This window comes from Hypanus sabinus, chromosome 1 (genome assembly GCF_030144855.1).
Source record: "Hypanus sabinus isolate sHypSab1 chromosome 1, sHypSab1.hap1, whole genome shotgun sequence".
Taxonomy (NCBI): domain Eukaryota; kingdom Metazoa; phylum Chordata; class Chondrichthyes; order Myliobatiformes; family Dasyatidae; genus Hypanus; species Hypanus sabinus.
The window spans coordinates 23780577-23800558 of NC_082706.1; the positions used below are offsets into that span (position 1 = coordinate 23780577).

At 43.0% G+C, this 19982-nt stretch overlaps 2 protein-coding genes across 2 annotated transcripts in view; one reads left to right on the forward strand and one right to left on the reverse strand.

Moving 5' to 3' along the window:
- The window catches only part of LOC132391949 (zinc metalloproteinase-disintegrin-like crotastatin), a 94306-nt gene that overhangs the window by 14746 nt on the left and 59578 nt on the right, over positions 1-19982 (forward strand). Inside the window, exons 4-8 of the mRNA XM_059965759.1 lie at positions 2110-2188; positions 6984-7060; positions 12211-12394; positions 13437-13499; positions 18375-18443. Coding sequence (XP_059821742.1) covers positions 2110-2188; positions 6984-7060; positions 12211-12394; positions 13437-13499; positions 18375-18443 — 472 coding nt within the window. The remainder of the gene's footprint in view (positions 1-2109; positions 2189-6983; positions 7061-12210; positions 12395-13436; positions 13500-18374; positions 18444-19982) is intronic.
- On the reverse strand, positions 511-1493 carry LOC132391993 (general transcription factor II-I repeat domain-containing protein 2-like). The gene is made up of 2 exons (XM_059965904.1): positions 725-1493; positions 511-639 (listed from the first exon to the last, which is right to left on the reverse strand). Exon 1 carries the CDS (start codon positions 1329-1331, stop codon positions 729-731), a length of 603 nt encoding a protein of 200 aa, XP_059821887.1. The 5' UTR covers positions 1332-1493; the 3' UTR covers positions 511-639; positions 725-728.

Genomic DNA, 19982 nt, shown 5'->3' on the forward strand with positions numbered 1-19982 from the left:
TGAAACCCTGCACTGAGTAATTTGGAGGCATTGGCAGTGTGAATGCTGAGTGGCTCTTTCCCCATAATGAAGAGAACAGAATGAGGGACATAATATCAGGAGAAGACCACAGCCAGTGATGACAAAGGAGAATTGATCCATGTCACTTCAAAATCACTGTTCCCCACCCCACCCCCCTTCTCCATTAATCACTGCATCATTATCTCAGGACCCAACCTTCAAATACCTGGAATGGCAGGGTGCTCAATACTCTAGGCCAGGGGTCAGCAACCTTTACCACTGAAAGAGCCACTTGGACCCGTTTCCCACAGAAAAGAAAACACTGGGAGCCGCAAAACCCGTTTGACATTTAAAATGAAATAACACTGCATACAACGTTTTTTTTTGCCTTTATGCTATGTATAAACAAACTATAATGTGTTGCATTTATGAAATTGATGAACTCCTGCAGAGAAAACGAAATTACATTTCTGCATGCAACAAAAACATTTTGAACTCCGAAAAAAAGACGTTGGGTTGAAAGTTACTTTTAAGTAAAATATTCAATGTCTATTTGAGTCCTTCTTGTATTTATGAAAAACGCCGAACTTAAATTTTCCGCCAGCAGCAAACCAAAAATAACGTCAGCCAGCTGTCATCCTGAAAAATGAAAGGACTATTTCACTGAACTATGAAAAAATATGAATATAAGTAAAATAATAGGCAATTAAAATATTTATCATACTTGGTTAATGGGATTTCTGCTCCTGGACCTCAGCGCACAGCGTCTGCACATCAGGGCTGTATGATGTCACCTTCATCTTTACACAGGATCGCAAGCTGTCATCTGTGAGGTTTTCAATATCACTCCATTTGTGTTTCTGAGCAAGAACGGCCTTCTGACGGGCAACATCTTCAAGGTCTGCTGTCAAGCGTCTAAACTTGGACACCCATATGTCTTTGTCGGCTATGTCGGCCAGTTCCATCTCAAGATCAGGTTGACTCACACCTGCCAATGCAGTCGTATTCAGTAGGGAAGGATCGATGCTTAAGGGAGTGACCGGGAAGGATAATGTGTTTTTTTCCTCTCTGAACTCACAGAAGCGTTTCCCAAACGATGTTTGCATTGCGATGATTGCAGAATGTAAATACTCCGAAATTATCATGTCGTGACCTTGTTTGAACTCTCTCAAATTGGGGAAGTGAGACAAAGTGCCTTTCTGTAAATCTCTGGCAAGCACTGTCAACTTGCGCTCGAATGCCAAAACATCCTCCAACATGTGCAGGGCTGTACGTCCTTTCCCCTGAAGAGCTGTGTTCAGCGTGTTCAGGTGCGCTGTCATGTCTACCATGAAGTGTAGCTTTTCCAGCCACTCTGGCTGTTCCAGCTCAGGAAAGGTGAGCCCTTTGCTGCCCAGGAAAGTTTTCACTTCTTCCAGACACGCGACAAAGCGTTTCAGCACCTTCCGTCTGGACAGCCAGCGATAAAAACACGTTGTAGCGGTGTCAGTAAACTGCAGTCAAAGATAGCTTTATTCGAACTAAACAGCCTTGCTTTTAAGCCTCCCTCAACCCAGCCCCCATGGACGCAGATGCTGCAAAAGACGCGTACTCACAAACCCCCGTAGGCTATCTCCCTTAGCCGGAATGCCGGCTAATTGTGAGCCGTTTCGGATGTGGCAGGAAATGTACAAGATCACCATAATTACATTTCAAAAGCTAACAAACTAACATAAAATACATTTTAATTAAATACTGACCAATTATTTCCCAAAGCCACAGGGAGCCGCAGCACAGAGGTGAAAGAGCCACAAATGGCTCGGGAGCCGCAGGTTGCCGACCCCCGCTCTAGGCAAATACATAGGAATATCTAGGCACTCTCCTGCCTGAATCCCCATGCCGGAACCTAGCAACCAGCCTGGTTATAACCTTAGGTGAGAGGTCACTTAACAACCATATTGTTCAGCTGAATCATATTGTGACTTCTGTCCCCATTTAAGGTGACAGATCTGCACATTGTATTTGTTTCTGCTACACCAGTCATATTAATAGCTAACCAAAGTAGATTGTATTTTAGCACTTCTTATGTCTAAGTTCCATGGCGCCATTTCCTATCTCTCCACTTTACAGGGGTCTATTTGGCAAGAACTACTCAGAAACCTACACATTGGAGAATGGGACCGAAGTGCACGACAACCCAGTCTATCTGGTGAGTATAACTGATGCACCATCAATAACTCACTCTGAGATGTAAGGCGAGATATTGGCTTTTACTGACTGGAGGAAGGAACAAGCAGTGAGTGACCACCATACTACATCCTGGAGACTGAGAGGCCGGGCTCAGGCCTCAATCGCCTTTATACAGGGGTCTGTGGGAGGAGCCACAGGAGCAGTCAGCAGGGGGCATGTCCAGACAGGTATATGTAGTTCACCACAATAACACAAACTGCTCGACATCTAAGGAGAAGTAACCACATTAACAGGGCACAGAATGTCTCTGCTGAATGATTTTGTTTAATTCCTTCCATTAATCAGACTTGTCTTTCAGTTATGCCTCTTGAAGGCTCAGGAAGTGTCAAAATTCTTGCCTGCCCATGAAATACTGGCCTGTTTTGCAATCAGTTACTAAATCTCCACTCTCTATTTTCATAAGGCTTTAGTATTGAACTGATTGAAATGCAAACCGTACACTCTTTGAGCTTGATCACCATTCAATGACTGACATGATCATTAGCAGGCCATGTGATCTTTGATTCTAAAAGCGAGCTGAGGCTCGAATATGCTTATTGACCAGGCGAGGGGAGCAGAGCAGCTGGTGGGAAGGCTGGAGAACGGGGTTGAAAGAATAATGAATCAAATGGCAGATTAGACTCGATGGGCCAGATTACCTCATTCTGATCTTCAGCAGAGCTGCGACTTCACGCCTCCAGCTGCTCGGAGACGTCGCTCTGACGTCTGGTGCTGTGTGGGGTTTGCATGCTCTTCCTGTGAATCAGAATCACCGGCACACACCATCAAATCCGGTAACTTTGCGGCAGCAACACAACGCGATGCTGGATAAATATTTAAAAAACTGAATTACAGGAAGTATGTATGTGTGTGTAATTCAGTTTTTTTTCTATATTTATCCAGTATTGCATTGCGTTTATATCTTAGTTAAATAAGTAGTGCAAAAACAAAAATTAAAAGTAGGGAGGAGGTGTTCATGGGCTCAGTGTCATTTAGAAATCAATGGCAGGCAGGAACAAACTGTTCCAGAATCGTTGAGTGTGCACCTTCGGGCTTCTGTACCTCCCTCCTGATGAGAACATTGGGAAGAGAGTTGTTGTTTCACATCCCAAAGAAGAGAACAATGTTGGTAAATGCAGTCACGCACTTTGATAGCAGAAATAAACGTGCGGGCTATTTTCTAAACAGGGAAAAAATTCAAGAAGCTGAGATGCAAAGGTACTTGGGAGTCCTTGTGCAGAACACCCTGAAGGTTAACTTGCAAGTTGAGTCGGCGGTGAGGAAGGCAAATGTCATGTCAGCTTTCATTTCGAGGTCTAGAATACAAGAGCAAGGATGTGATGCTGAGGCTTTATAAGGCACTGGCGAGGCCTCACCTTGTGTATTGTGAACAGTTTTGGGCCCCTCATCTTAGAAAAAATGTGCTGCCTTTGGAGATGATTCCAGGAATGAAAAGGTTATCATATGAGAAACGTTTTATGGCTATGGGTCTGTACTTGCTTGAATTCAGAAAGATGAGGGAGGATCTCATTGAAACCTTTTGAATGCTAAATGGTCAAGACACAGTAGATGTGGAAAGGTTGTTTCCCAAGGTGGGAGAGTCTAGGACAAGAGGGCACAGCCTCGGGATAGAGGGGAACCCTTTCAAAACAGAGATGCAGAGAAACTTCTTTAGCCAAAAGGTGGTGAATTTATAGAATTTGTTGCCACATGCAGCTGTGGAGGCCAGGTTGTTGGGTATATGTAAGGCAGAGATTGATAGGTTCTTGATTAGACATGGTGTCAGAGGTTACGGGGAGAAGGCCAGGGACTGGGGTTGGGGAGGAGATACAAAAAAAGGATCAACCGTGATTGAAAGGCGGAACAGACTCGATGGGTCAGATGGCCTAATTCCGCTCCTATGTCTTATGGTCTTATGAACTTAAGAGGGCATGTCCTGGGTGGTGGGGACATGCTTAATGATTGATGCTGCCTTTTTGAGATGTCTTGGATTCTACGAAGGCTAGTACCTATGATGGAGCTGACTAACTTTGCAACTTTCTGCAACTTACTTTGATCTCATGCAGTTGCCCCCCCCCCCCCCCACCGCACCACCTCCACACCAGACAGTGAGCGGTCCCTGAGGTACGTCTGTAGTTTTCGAGTATTTTTTAGACAAACCAGATCTCCTCAAACTCCAAATCAGATATAGCCACGGTCTTGCCTTTTTGTAGCTGCATCAATATGTTGTGCCTAGGTTAGGTCCTCAGGGATAACAGCACCCAGGAACCTGAATTTGCTCACTCTCTCCACTTCTGACCCCTCTATGAGAATGTGTGGGTTTCCTCCGCTCAGGATACCTCTTCCAACACCCCGAAGATGTGCGGTGAATTGGGCACTGTATATTGTCCCTAGTGTGTCAGTGAGTGGCAGGGAAGTTGATGGAGAAAATAAGTTTCAGGGATAAAGAGAAATAAGAGAAAGATTGGAACTGATGCAATTATTATGCAGCAGCAAGCAGGGGGTTGATGGGCTGAATAGCCTCCTTCAGAATCAGGTTTATTATCACCGACAAACATCATGAAATTTGTTGTTTTGTGGCAGCAATACAGTGCAGTACATAAAAATATACTACTAGTTGTAATATGAATTATTAAAAATAAATAGTACAAAAAGAGCAAAATAGCAAAGCAGTGTTCATGGTGGTGGAGAGGAAGAAGCTGTTCCTACAATATTGAGTGTGTCTTCTTGTTGACAGTGGGAGGGTAGAAGAGTATAACTGCCACCTCTTGCCCCAGGCTGTACTGGTGTTGATTTTAGAGGCCCCATTCCCATCTGGTTTACAGACATTAGACGGTGCACTTGAGAGCCTACAGAACATGTGCGCTGATTAGCCCTGGGGCAAGAATAGTTATAGAGTTAATTATCTACTTTAAAGCAGGTTTCTTCAGCAGGTTGCAACATGTCTTGGAATGCACCATCACCAGCAGAGACAATCACAGCCCATCTGTAAACAAAATGTTCCAAGTGCTGGTGATGTCTGTCATTCCAATCACCTTGTCTTAATTAAGACTATTCATGCTCATTTAACCTTCAAGTATTAGTCCAGCCCCTGTATCTGTACACCAAGGAAATTCTTCAGAAGAAAGGATGTGTTGCAACCGTGCTTCACAGTAAACACTGGTGAAATTACGGTGATTCAGGCAGTGTAACACATGGCCAGCGAGCGTTCCTGTGGTCAGTGTCTGGAATCACTTGAGAGCAGGATCAGACCCACCGTGTGGCAGCAGCCTTATCTGATGTGTTCTAAGTGGTCACTGACAATCCCAGGCTACTTTTCCCACAGCAGTGCAATGTTTCTCAGAGTGGGGTGCATTCACTTCGATTCTTACCTATAAGCTTGTCATGGAGTCACAGAGGCAGCCCAGAAAGCAGGTCCTTGAGTCCATTCCGACTATCAGCCACTCATTTTTACACTAACCTTTTGCTAGCCTATTTTATTCTCCCCACATTGATTCTTCCCCACACCCCCCCAGATTCTCCCACTCATCCACCCGGTAGTGTCTAAGTAACCTATCAACTTGCAAGTCTTTGAGATGTGGGGGGGAAACTGGAGCACCAGAGGAGACCTATGTGATTAGAGGGAGAGCGTGCAAACTCTACTGGGCAACACACACAAAATGCCGGAGGAACTCAGCAGGCCAGGCAGCGTCTATGGGAAAGAGTACAGTCGACGTTTCAGGCAGAGGCCCTTCATCAGGACTGTGCACTCTCGTCCATAGATGCTGCCTGGCCTGCTGAGTTCCTCCAGCATTTTGTATACGTTGCTTGGATTTCCAGCATCCACAGATCTCCTCGTGCTGGAAACGCTATGGAGGTCAGGTTGGTGGAGCTGAGGGGCAGTAGGTCTCCCCGCTGGGTCACATTATCAGCATTCCCAGAAAGCTGATGCACTCTACACCAATGCTGCATTTTATGATCTGTAACATTAAAACATTAATCTAATTCAAAGGAAGACACAGGAGTCCCAAATGTGAATGTAACTTCTCCTCTGCCACCCAGTTCCTAAAGTAACAACGAATACAAGAACACTAACTCCCTGTTTTATATTATTTCTGCTTTGCACTATTTTTAATCAACTATTTGATATACTTGTATGTACTTACTGTAATTGATTTACTTTGTTTTCTTTCTATATTATCATGTATTGCATTGTACTGCGGCAACTAAGATAACAGATTTCATGGCACATGCTGGTGATATTAAACCTGATTCTGATGTCACTTTGAGATTACTTCAAGCAGGGCACACCATATAATGTGATGACATATGCAATTTGCGTATTTATGTATATAACCTGTAATAAATTATTTAAATGAACAAGAATGCTGAATCAACCAATATAACAGATTACTCCAATATCACATTCACAACACTGTATATAGACTGCAGCAACTATAGACTGTATAGCAGAGAGCCTGGGCACCGTGAGCTCCAACAATCAACTGTAAAGCAGGTGATCAGATCGCCTGTCTTAATCATTGGGTTAAGGATTAGTATTCCGCAGAACCCTGGAGAAAATCCCCTGCTCTTCTATCCTGATCTATGTCTGGGAAATGGAGACCGATCCAAACTTCATCTAGCTCAGGCCTGGTCAGCTGAGAAAAAAAAACACAATGTCTCTGTTAAACCACTTGTTCTGTCAAGCTCCTTGTCATCAAACTCTTTTTGAAATGGATGCCTCTATGTGAAATGATTTGCTAACTATCCCATGCCTATTCCTCTGCCACATTTAGGATCATTGCTATTACCATGGTTACATAAAGGGGGACAACGACTCCGCGGCCAGCTTCAGCACTTGTGATGGACTCAGGTAAGGTAACCTCCCTCTGCCCAGGTCTCGTCAGTACTGATGAAGCCATTCAGAGAGTCATGGAGACAATGGCATGAAAACAGGCCCTTCGGCCCTTTGGGACCATATAACCATATAACAATCACAGCACGGAAACAGGCCATCTCGGCCCTCCTAGTCCATGCAGAACTCTTAATCTCACCTAGTCCCACCTACCCGCACTCAGCCCATAACCCTCCACTCCTTTCCTGTGCATATACCTATCCAATTTTACCTTAAATGACACAACTGTGAACTGGCCTCTACTACTTCTACAGGAAGCTCATTCCACACAGCTATCACTCTCTGAGTAAAGAAATACCCCCTCGTGTTTCCCTTAAACTTTTGCCCCCTAACTATCAAATCATGTCCTCTTGTTTGAATCTCCCCTACACTCAATGGAAACAGCCTATTCACGTCAACTCTATCTATCCCTCTCAAAATTTTAAATACCTCGATCAAATCCCCCCTCAACCTTCTATGCTCCAATGAATAGAGACCTAACTTGTTCGACCTTTCTCTGTAACTTAAGTGCTGAAACCCAGGTAACATCCTAGTAAATCGTCTCTGCACTCTCTCTAATTTATTGATATCCTTCCTATAATTCGGTGTCCAGAACTGTACACAATATTCCAAATTTGGCCTTACCAATGCCTTGTACAATTTTAACATTGTACAAGCTGGGCAACAGCCTCCTATTCTCACTCATCCTTCATTTTTATTCTTCTCACGTTCTCATTAATTCCTCAACGATTCTATCACTCTCCTGCATGCTCGAGTAGCCAATTAACCTACCGGCCCATTCATTGACTCTATGGGATCGCCTTTGGGATGTGAAAGAGAACTGGAGCACATGTGGGAACCCACACAGTTACAGGGTGAACAAGATAATGGTACACTGACAGCACTGGAGGTTTGGATTTGAACAGGGAACTCTGCCGCAGTGTGGCACTGGATCTGCTGTCTACGCCCCTAACTTTTAACAAGCAATGCATCATGGTTGATGGGACTAAGCAAAATAACAGCTTAACATGAACTAAATGGATCAGAGGGCCTGTCCTGAAGGAGTCCTTAATTTGTTGGTTCAAATAGACCAAAAGGCCTTAAGGCATAGGAGCAGTTTTAGTCCATTTTGTCCATTGAGCCTGCACCAATATTCCATCATGGCTGCTTTATTATCCCTGTCAACCCCAGTCTCCTACCTTCTCCCTGAACTAATCAAGACCCTATCAACCTCTGCCTCAAATATATCCAATGACTTAGCCTGCACAGCTGTCTATGGCAACAAATTCCACAGATTCTCCATCCTCTGGCTAAAGAAATTCCTCCTCAACTCTGTTCTAAATGGACGTCCCTCTATTCTGAGGCAGCGCCCTCCCACTATAGAAAACATCCTCTCTATACCTTGGCCTTTTAATATTGGATAGATTTCAATGATATCCCCTCTCATTTTTCAGTCCAGAAAGCACAGGCTCAGAGCCATCAAACGCTCCTTACACATTAACCTTTCGTTCCAGCAGACATTCTCGTGAACCCCCCTCTGGAGCCTTTCCAATGCCATTACATCTTGTCTTACTTAGATTAGGGGCCCAAAGCTACTCACAGTACTTCAAATGCGGTCTGACCAATGCCTTATAAAGACATTACATTCTTGCTGTCTTATTCTAGTCCTCTCGAAATTAATGCTAGCATTGCATTTGCCTTCGTTACCACCAGCTCAACCTGAAAGTTAGCCTTTAGGCAATCCTGTGCAAGAACTTCCAAGTCCCAGTGCACCTCTGATTTCTTTTTCTTTTTCAATATTTTTATTGATTTCTTACAAAAAAAGAATACACAGGAGGATAGATATCATATATCAATTACAATATATTTGAATCACGCATAGTCTCATTACCCCATATTCATTTAAATTAAATTGAATCGTAATATTGAAAAGTAATAATTTTATTATACAAAAAGAATCTAAACCCACTACCAAGAAAAGCTGTTTGGTAAAGAAAGAAAAAAGGAAAAAATATTCTTGTCATATAGTAAGATATATTATTAGTCAACATCTGTACTTGATAACAAATCAAAGATTTTGAAAATAATTCAAAAAAGGTTCCCACAATGTTAGAAAATCTTGTCTTGATTCAGAAATTGAACAATGAATCTTCTCTAAATTTAAGCATGACATAACATCGCTTAGCCATTGAGCATGAGTAGGCGGAGCAACATCCTTCCACCTAAGCAACATTGCCCTCCCAGCTATAAGAGAAATCAAAGCCAAAATGTGCAAATCAGGTGTCTCCAAGATAATATCTTTTCCTCCAACAATACCGAATAAGGCAGTCAAAGTGTTTGGTTTAAAATTTACTTTAAAAAGTACAGCAAAAGTTTGAAATACTTCCTTCCAGTATGTTTCAAGGCTCGGACATGTCCAGAACATATGAATTAATGAAGCCTCTCCACTGATTTCTGAATATTGCAGACTACACTTTTATTCCTTCTACCCAAGTGCATGACCATCTACCGTAAATTCCGGACTACAGAGCGCACCTGATTAAAAGCCGCACACTCTAATTTTAGAAAGAAAATCAATTTTGTACTTGTACAGGCCGCACCGGATTTTAAGCCGCAGGTGTCCCACGTTGTAATATGAGATATTTACACAGAAAGATATTACACATGAGGATTTTTTAACTTTTAATTAAATCTGTATGGTAACATAAACAAATACATATTGCAAATGCTTTTTTTCAAACAGTGCCTGTAACACAGCTACTTTTAAATATACATACGTATCGGTAACACACAAATTACGTTGCGTATACTTTTTTACTGAACAGTGCACGAACAACATTCCAATATCTGTTAACGACTGGTAAAAACATATATATACTGCAGCCTAGCAGGAAAAGTTATTGATCGCCTTCTTCATCTTCCTCCTGCGCACTAAAACCATCAAAGTCCTCTTCTTCAGTGTCCGAATTGAACAACCTCAGGATCTCGTCACTCACTTCAGATTCTTCGTTGTCGCTCTCACTTGAGCGCACGCGGTCCTCTTCATCACGCAGCAGTCCAGCCTTTCGAAACCCGCTGGTGATGGTGGATGTTGTGACACGGCTCCACGCATTTAGGATCCACTGGCAGACTTGAGTTAAAGATGCTCTTCGCATGCGTGCTGTTTTGGTAAAGGATTTCTCGCCGCTCGTCATCCAAGCCTCCCACTCAACGCGCAGCGCCACTTTAAATGCCCGGTTCACGCTGATGTCCAGCAGCTGCAAATACTTCATGGTGCCCCCAGGAATCACAGCTGGAATTGAGTTTGTACTCTTGATGGCAGCTTTCACTGAATCTGTTATATGGGCCCTCATGCTGTCCATAACGAGCAACGTTTTTTTTCTGTGAAAAAATCCCCCTGGTCACTTGGCGTAGCACTCTCTCAGCCAATCCTTCATTAGACTCTCCATCATCCAACCTTTCTTATTGACTTTCACCATGATTTCTTTTGGGAATTTTTCCTTTGGCATTGTCAGCCGCTTAAAAATCACCATCAGTGGAAGCTTTAGTCCGGATGCTGTGCAGCTCAGAACACAAGTAAAATGCGTTCTCTCATGGCCACTTGTTTTCAGTGTGATGGACGAGTCACCTTTTTTATTAACAGTTCGAGTGAGAGGCAGGTCAAACGCCAAAGGTACTTCATCCATATTTATGATATCATCTGGCCTGATGGAATTCTCCGCTATCTTTGTTTGAGTGAATGTGCGGAAGTTAGCAAGTTTTTCCTCATGGTCGGGAGGGAGCTGCTGACACAGAGTCGTGCGTACCCTGACGGACTGGCCTTTTCGGCTCATAAATCTAAAACACCACGATGGCCCACCTCTAAAATCTTCGATTTTCATTTTGGTGGCGATTGCTTTAGCCTTCAGTCTGATCTGCACGGTGGAAACACCGCGGCTGCCTGCTCTCTGTGTGTTAACCCAGTATTCAAGAAAGTTTTCAAGTTCGGGCCATCTGCTATGATTACCTCTGAAAGCTTTTGTCGTCTTTTTGCATTGACTCAGTTCTTCACGCTGGCGTCTCCACCATCTCACCATCGATTCATTTATGCCAAGATTATGTGCAGCAGCTCGATTTCCTTCTTCAACCACCAGATTGATCACCTTTAACTTAAAAGCTGCATCATATGCTTTTCTTCGAGTGTTTTCCATGTTGATGAGGGTGAGTACAAATGACTGATTTACAATAATTTAATTGTGAAAGTGCGCTTGATTTATCGTACAATTTCATTGGACCTCTGTGAACTACTCATCAATTTTATTGGCCTACTGTTACGAGGCAAAATGTTTTTGGCGGCATGAAAAGAAAACATGCATTAGCCGCACTGTAGTTTAGGCCGCAGTGTTGCCGCAGTATTCAAAGCGTGGGGAAAAAAGTAGCGGCTTATAGTCCGGAATTTACGGTACTTCCTTACACTATAAATTCCATCTGCCACTTCTTTGCCCATTCTTCTAATCTGTCTAAGTCCTTCAGAAGCCTCTCTGCTTCCTCAACCTATCTTCATATTGTCCACAAACTTGGACACAAAGCCATCAATTCCAAGTAAGATGAAATGAAATGGTATCAACATTGTCCCCTCTGGAATGCTACCAGTAACTGGCAGCCAACCAGAAGAGGTCCCCTTTATCCCACTCTTTGCCTCTTGCCAGTCAGCCAATCTTCTATTCATGCTAGCATCTTTCCTGTAATACTATGAGCTGTTGGCTTGTTCAGCAACCTCATGTGCAACTCCTTGTCAAAGTCCTTCAGAAAATCCAAGTAAACAACATCTACTGATTCTCCTTTGTCTATGCCATGTTATTTCCTCAAAGAGGTCCAACAGATTGTAAGGCAAGATGGAAACCATGCTGATTTTGGTCTATGTTATTTATTTGTTTATTCAGTGATTTAGCAAGGAGTAGAGCCTTTCAGCCCTTCGAGCAGCACTGCCCCAGCAACCTCTAACATCCCTGATTTAACCCGAACCTGATTAAAAAAAACAGGACAATTTGCAATAATATTGCTGCTTTTGGCTTGGGCTTTCTTATTTGCTTAAGGTTCTGACCATAACTGGAAAGTCCAACATTCTCTTTTGGTCTTTCTTTCTTTAGTGGTTATATCCGCACTGATGGCCAACGATATCTAATAGAACCTCTAAAGGAATCAGTCAGCAATGAGCACGCACTTTATAGATATGAGGAGCTCGTGCTGCCACTGAAGACTTGTGGTGTGGTGAACACTTCGTGGGACAGTCCGGAGCCAAAGGTGGAAGAGACCTTTAATTCTCCAAATGAGGTACGTTAAACCAAGTCTGTGCTTAATCAGCCACAGTAACAGGCATTAACTTTTGGAAAACAAGGTGAATTCCCCAGCCCCTTGATTAGATTCCATTCTGCAATGGTAATAGAAAAACAGGTAGGATGGCCGAGTTCGGCACGGACTAGGAGGGCCGAGATGGCCTGTTTCTGTGCTGTGATTGTTATATGGTATGTTATATGGTTATATGATGGCATCTGCAGATAGTAAGTGGAGGGTGCCTGGGGGAGACAGTGGAAGCAAATACAATAAAGATGTTTAAAGGATTCTTAGATGGTCACATTAATAAGACATAGGAGCAAAATGTGCAAACAATGGATGGAGCTGGACATTGTGCAGGCTGAAGGGATTTGCTCAGTTCAATGTTTCATGAATTCAGCACAGGGTCTGTGCCTGTGATGGACCGTTCTATGTCCCAGCATGGATAACTCACCTCAATGCTGAACTGATGACTGAACGCAACCTAGCGATTCTTTTTCAAAGACTGTACAACTTATGCTCTCCGTGTTATTTACTTATTAACTATCTGTTTGTTTACTTATTTACTATTTGTTCTTTTTGAGCTTGCACAATATGTCTTCTTTCACATATTTGTTTTGTGTGCATGGTCTGTGTGCAGTTTTTCATGGATTCTATTGTATTTCTTATTCTACTGTAAATGCCTGCAAGAAAGTGAATCTCAGGATAGTTTATAGTGACATAGACGTACTTTGATAATAAACTTACTTTGAACTTTGAATGCCGGATGTCCTATTTTTCTCTCCGCAGGTTCTGTCAGACCTGTTGAGTGTTTCCTGTTCTAATTTCAGAATTCCGGCGTTTGGGTTTTTTTTAAATCTTCATTTACAGTCGGCCTTGTGCCTGTCAGATGCCTGTATGTTCTTGCTGCAATTTGTTCACATCAGTGTTGATCTACAGTCTCGGATTATTTGTTTGCGCATTTGTTGGTTAACAGTGGGAACAATGTCAACCATGAGAACCACCGGGGTCATGCCATACTTACTGTACCTTTCTATTTCAGAGGAACGCGTACCTGAAAGCAAGGAAATTCATTGAAGTGTACGTGGTGGCAGATTACTCAGAGGTGAGAGGAGCTCCTGCTGAACCGGCTGGTCAAAGCTGTTAATGGCACTGTTGATGGGGCTTCTCAGTTCGGTCTAGTTTAGGGTGGTTTGTTGATCACACACAGTCCAATATTTAAATACAATACATACTTGCTATTTTGAGTACATAGTATTAGTCCATGTAGAAAAGAACAATTTGTATTTTACATCTTAAACTTACTTACTGCCCGTCCTCCATTTCTGTCTGAAGAAAACTGAATTGAATTGACATACATAGGGAGTAAAAATCTTTACGTTACCTCTCCATCTGAATGTGCAATGTGCAAATTATAGTAATCAATTATCGTAAGCAATAAATAGTATGTATGGTAAGATGTACAACAGAAAAGTCAATGTAGCTTAGAAATACAATTGTGTCAGCATGAATTAGTCAGCCTGATGGCCTGGTGGAAGAAGCTGTCCCGGAGCCTGTTGGTCCTGGCTTTAATGCTGCGGTACCGTTTCTCAGATGGTAGCGGCTGGAACAGTTTGTGATTGGGGTGACACAGGTCCCCAATGATCCTTCGGGCCGTTTCATGCACCTGTCACTGTAAATGTCCTGAATAGTGGGAAATTCACATCTACAGATGTGCTGGGCTGTCCGCACCACTCTCTGTAGATCCCTGCGATTGAGGGGAGTACAGTTCCCATACCAGGCAGTGACACAACCCGTCAGGATGCTCTCAATTCTGCCCCTGTAGAAAGTCCTTAGGATTTGGGTATACATGCCAAACTTCTTCAACCGTCTGAGGTGAGGGGGTGCTGTGTGCTTTTCTCACCACCCAGCTGGTATATACATACCAAGTGAGATCCTCGGTGATGTGTATACCGAGGAACTTGAAGCTATTCACCCTCTCAGCCCCAGATCCACTGATGTCGATAGGAGTGAACCTGTCTCTGTTCCTCCTGTAGTCCACATTGCCGTTTCTGTATTGATTGTTTTTTCACCAGACAGGATTGTTAGCCCCCGAGCTGAACCCCTGAACCTGGAGGACCGGTGGACCACTCTTAGTCTGGCCTCTACCCTTTGACCTGTTTGGCATGGGTGACCCTACCAAGAGTCAAATCATAAAGCCCTAACTCCAGCCATCGTAGCTCTCTGGGGCATTGAGGCATGCAAGGGTTTGGTCCTCTTGGAGGATTGTTTTTCACATGATTTATTTTGTATTTATATTTATAGCTTTTGTTTTTTTAAATGGTATTCTTTATGCTTATTGTGTTTTTATTATGCTGCATTGGATCTGGAGGAACAAATATTTTGTTCTCCTTTACACTCAAGAACTAAACAATCTTGAGTCTTGCATCTTGAAGTATTCCTGCATACTTCTTACTGCCCTGCTGGAAATTCCACAGAAATATCTCTTGGAAGTGTTGGCATTTATGTATTGTGGTGCTCCTCTTTTTCTCTGTTAATCCTTTGCAATGTTTACTGCCACACTCAAATTCACATTTTCTTCCTCCCCAAGAAAAGGAGAATTGTACCCCTATTCTCCCAATAATCACCAGGTTTCCTCTGGATGTCCCAGTTCCACACCACCAAAAGCATCCCAAATAGGCATGAGCTGTTGTGTTAACTGGCCACTATAAACTGCACTGAGTAGGTAGATGGTGAAAGGGCCGGGGAGGGTGGGAATTAACATGTCACCTACTACCTTCTATTTATTCTTCCCCTACCCCCACCTTCTTACTCTGAATGCTCAGTTTTCTCTCCAGTCCTGCTGAAGGGTCTCAGCCCAAAACGTCAACAGTTTACTCTTTTCCATAGATGCTGCCTGGCCTGCTGAGATCCTCCAGTATCTTGTGTGTGGCTTGGATTTCCAGCAGCTGCAGATTCTCTCTTGTTTGTGATTAGACATGCACCTATATTGCCAGTACATAGAATGTGATGGGGTTAACGGCATGGATGTAGTGTTGTATGCCTCTATGAAAAGACCATAAGACCACGGGGCATAGGAGCAGAATTAGGCCATTCGGCCCATTGAGTCTGCATCACCATTTCATCATGACTGATCCATTTCCTGTCCCATTTTCCCATCTTCTCCTAGTAACCTTTCATGCCCCAACTAATCAAGAACCTATCAACCTCCACCTTAAATACATCTGATGACCTGGCCTCCCCAGCTGCCTGTAGCAATGACTTCCACAGATTCACCACCCTCTGGCTAAAGAAGTTCCTCCTCATCTCCATTTTCAATAGATTCTGGATAGGACAATAGAAAAGAACACTTCTATATCCACTCTATCAAGGCCTTTCAACATACGATCGAATTCAATGAAATCCCTCTCATTCTTCTAAACTCCAGCAAGTAAAGGCCCAGAGCCTTCAAACACTTTTGATATGACAAGCCTGCCTATCCAGGAATCATTCTCAAGAACATCCTCTGAACCTTCTCCATCGTCCACATATCCTTTCTTAAATAAGGTATCCAAAACTGCCTATGTGAGGCCTCTCCATTGCCTGATAAAGCCTTGGCATTAGATCCTTGTTTTTATGTTCAAGCTATCACAATATGAATGCTAACATTGCATTTGCCTTTCTTACCGCCAACTCAACCTACAAATGAACCTTTAGAAAATCCTGTATGAGGAATCCCAAGTCCTTCTGGACTTTGGATTTTAGAATTTTCTCCTTGATTAGAAAATAGTCTATACTTTTATTCCTTCTACCAAAGTGCATGACCATACACTTCCCAAAAATGCATCTGCTTGCCACTTCTTTGCCCATTCTCCTAATCTGTTAAAGTCCTTTTGAAGGCTCCCTTCTTCCTCAACACTACCTGAACATCCATCTCTCCTCTTATCATCTGCATACTTGGCCACAAAACCATCAATTCTGTCATCCAAATCATTGACATACAACGTAAAAAGAAGTGATCCCAACACCTACTCCTGCTGAACACCGCTAGTCACCGGCAGCCAATTAGAAATGGCTCCCTTTATTCCCTCATGTTAGTATCTTTCCTGTAATACCACGGGCTCTTATCTTGCTAAGAAACTTCATGTTTGGCACCTTCTGAAAATCCAAGTACACAACATCCATCAATTCTTCCTTGTCTTTCCTTCTTGTTATTTTCTCAAAGAATTCTAACAGATTTGTCAGGCAAGATTTTCAGTTAAAAAAACCATGCTGATTTTGGCCTATTTCATTATGTGCTTCCACTTACCCTGAGACCTCATCCTCTACAATCGTCTCCAAAATTCTCCCACCCATTGAAGTTGGGCTAACTGGCCTATAATTTCCTTTCTTCTGCCTCCTTCCATTCAAGAAAAATAGAGTGACATTTGCAATTTTCCATACCTGCAGAACTATGCCAGAGTCTAGCGATTCTTGAAAGATCAGTACTAATACCTCCACAAGCTCTTCAACTACCTCTTTCAGAACCCTGGGTGTAGTCCATCGTTCAAAAGGTGGTGTGTGCTTTCACATTGACCAGGCCCAGCACATGAGTGACAGAGTTGTTCAAGATGAGCTCCAACTTGTGCACATTTGACTGTTTAATTAGAATGAGCCCTTTTCTTTTTGTTATTCTTTACTGACTCCTCAGTTAAGATTCATAAATATAACTCCTTTAATCATATGCAGTGCACTGTCTGTTATTTCGTGGCATTAATTAGTAACAGGTTTGGGATGGGATCAAGCGCACTTCAATATCACAAGTTTGGCAGGGCCAGAGGTTGCCTTCCCTAGACTTAAGCAGCCAGGGAAACGAAGGTGGTTTCATTTGCTTTTATGCTGACTTTGACTTCCTTTGTTAGCCATGATTATGTGATCTTGCTTTTAGAATACTTCTTCTTTGGATGTGTCCAGCCTGTGCCTTCCTAATTGCTCCCAGGAACTCCAGCCATTGCTACTCTGCCATCATCCCTGCTAGTGTCCCCTTCAAATCAACTTTGGCCAGCTCCTCTCTCGTGCCTTTGCAATTCCCTTTAGTCCACTCTTATACTGAAACATCTGACTTTGGCTTCTCCCTCTCAAATTGCAGGTGAATTCTATCATATTATGATCACTGCCTCCTATACCTTAAGCTCTCTAATAATGCCATGACTTTGAAATTGCTGGTGGAATGGGTTTGGTGAATTGTCTGAGAGCCAACATAGATTCAATGGCCTGAAAGGCTTCATTCTACTTCTTAAGGAAACATGAGAAATATACCTTTACGGATATTAATCAATTAATCAGTTAATTAATACTACAAAGGCTGAACTTGAAGGGCAATTGCAGAATTGTTCAAATGAAGCAAACCCAGTTGTGTTCGGCAAGCCCCCATACTCACTTATCATGCAATAACCAGATTGCCTCGAGTAGTGCCACAGATTGTAGAGATGTCTCACTGCTCCAGTGACCCCGGTTCAATCCCAAACTCAGATGCTGTCGGTGTAGAGATTGCACGACCTTCCTGTGACCACATGAGTTTCCCCCATATCCTAATAAAGTGCATGTTGGTGGGTTAATTTGGTGCTGCTAGTTGGTGACAGGAAAGCTGAGTGGATCGGTGAGTTAATGAGAGAGAGTGTGAGAGGTGAGAGAGAGAAAGAGAGAGGGAGAGTGAGAGGGGTAGATAGATAGAGAACAAGAATAGAGAATGTGACTGTTCAGAGAGCTGGCACAAGACCAATGCCACAAGAACCTCTGATATAACCGAAGCATATTGTCTGGGGATAATTGACAGGTACTGTTTGTAAGATGATAGTTGAGCTAGCATCATAAGATCTTTGGACAAACCTCTGCTTCATATGTCACATGAAAGGAAATGCAAACTTCCACTTCAGTGGACGCAGAGACGACACTCTGTATCTTCAACTGTTTGCTTTAGGTAATCTAAAGACTAATAACTCCTCTTCTTTCTATTTCACAGTTCCAGTATCTTGGTTCCATTGCAGCAGTGAAGAACAGAGTGTTTGAGGCAATCAATCACATCAACCTGGTTGGTAACTCTTTAAACTCCAGCTTCTGTGAAAATGTCCCTGTTAACTGGTAGGGCAGGAACACTTTGAATTACACAGGGCTCTCTTGCACCACTTCATTTGCTATTTTTATCCCCTTTCTACATCGTGTTTGTTATCTTTTCTTCATTCTTATGGGATTTCAGGAATAAAGCAACATATCTAATTGTGATTGCTATGTCCAATTGGTTCATTTGGAAGCTATGTCATCTCTAACCCTAGTTTTATCCTGGTGACCTCTCTGCTAAACAGCTGTTTCCATGTTACTCACCCCTTCCATCTGAGACCAGGCAATGGCAGTCATGGACCTTTTTTGTTGCTTATTGATGCTATATTTTGAATATTAACAAGAGGAGATGTCATATAGACAGTACTAGCAGTCAAGATTAAGAATATCTTTAGTTGTGATAATGGAAACACAGCACTGGATTTGCACACAGTATTTCCCACAACGCCTTCATGGAAATCTGTTTCCTGAATAATGCTGGTGGGGGATAATTCTTGTCACAAGATAGCCCCACTTCTTTCAGATTTTTCTTTTGAAATCCAGCTGAGAGAGAACATTGTCAATGCCTCACAGCTGAAAGACTGGCACCTCTTCATGCAGCGCTCCATCAGCTTTGCCCTGAGACTGTAAGCCCAGGTGTTGAACCGGGTCTCTGGAGTGAGACATGAGATGAGAGTGCAGTTATCTGAGCCACTGAGTATAGACTGCAAGGATAGAATCGTAGAGTCATGGAGCACCACAAAGACCCCTTGGTCCTTCCAATTCATGCCAAACTATTATTCTGCCTCGTCCCATCGACCCGCGTTCAAACCATACCCCTCCCATCTATGTACCTGTCCAAACTTCTCTTCATTACTGCAAACAAACCTGCATCCACTTCACGTAGTGTCTTTGCCCTGATATTCACCCGGAGCATAAGAAACAGAAACAGAAGAGGCCACTCGGCCTCTCATATCCCTGCTCACTATAACAGACCTCAGCCTCACTTTCTTCCACTATAGTTATCATTGGTTCAAATCGTCACTTGTACTGAGATAGAGTGGATTCCATTCAGGCAGGTCACTCCACATGGAAATACAGAAGAGACATAACACAGAATGCAGAATATAGTGTTACAGTTGCAGAGAAATGGTAGGGCAAGTAGGCAAATAATGTGCAAGAGCCTCCACAGGGTAGATTGGGCAATCAAGAGCTCACCGTCAATGTGTATTGAGGTCTATTCAAATGTCTTTGAACAGTGGAATGGACACAGTCTTTGCACCTTCTGGTACACAAACTCAAAGTTTTGAATCTTCTGCCCAATGGGAGAGAGAAGAAGAGAGAATATCCAGAATACTAGAGATCCTTGATTATGCTGGCTGCTTACCCAAGGCCGTGGGAATTATAGATGGCGTCAGTAGAGTGGAAGCTGCTTTTATCCTACATCCTTGATTAACTTAATGTCCCGACTCAGCTTTGAAGATATCCAGCATGTCAGCGTCCATAGTCCTCTTGGGTGGGGAATTCCAAAGGT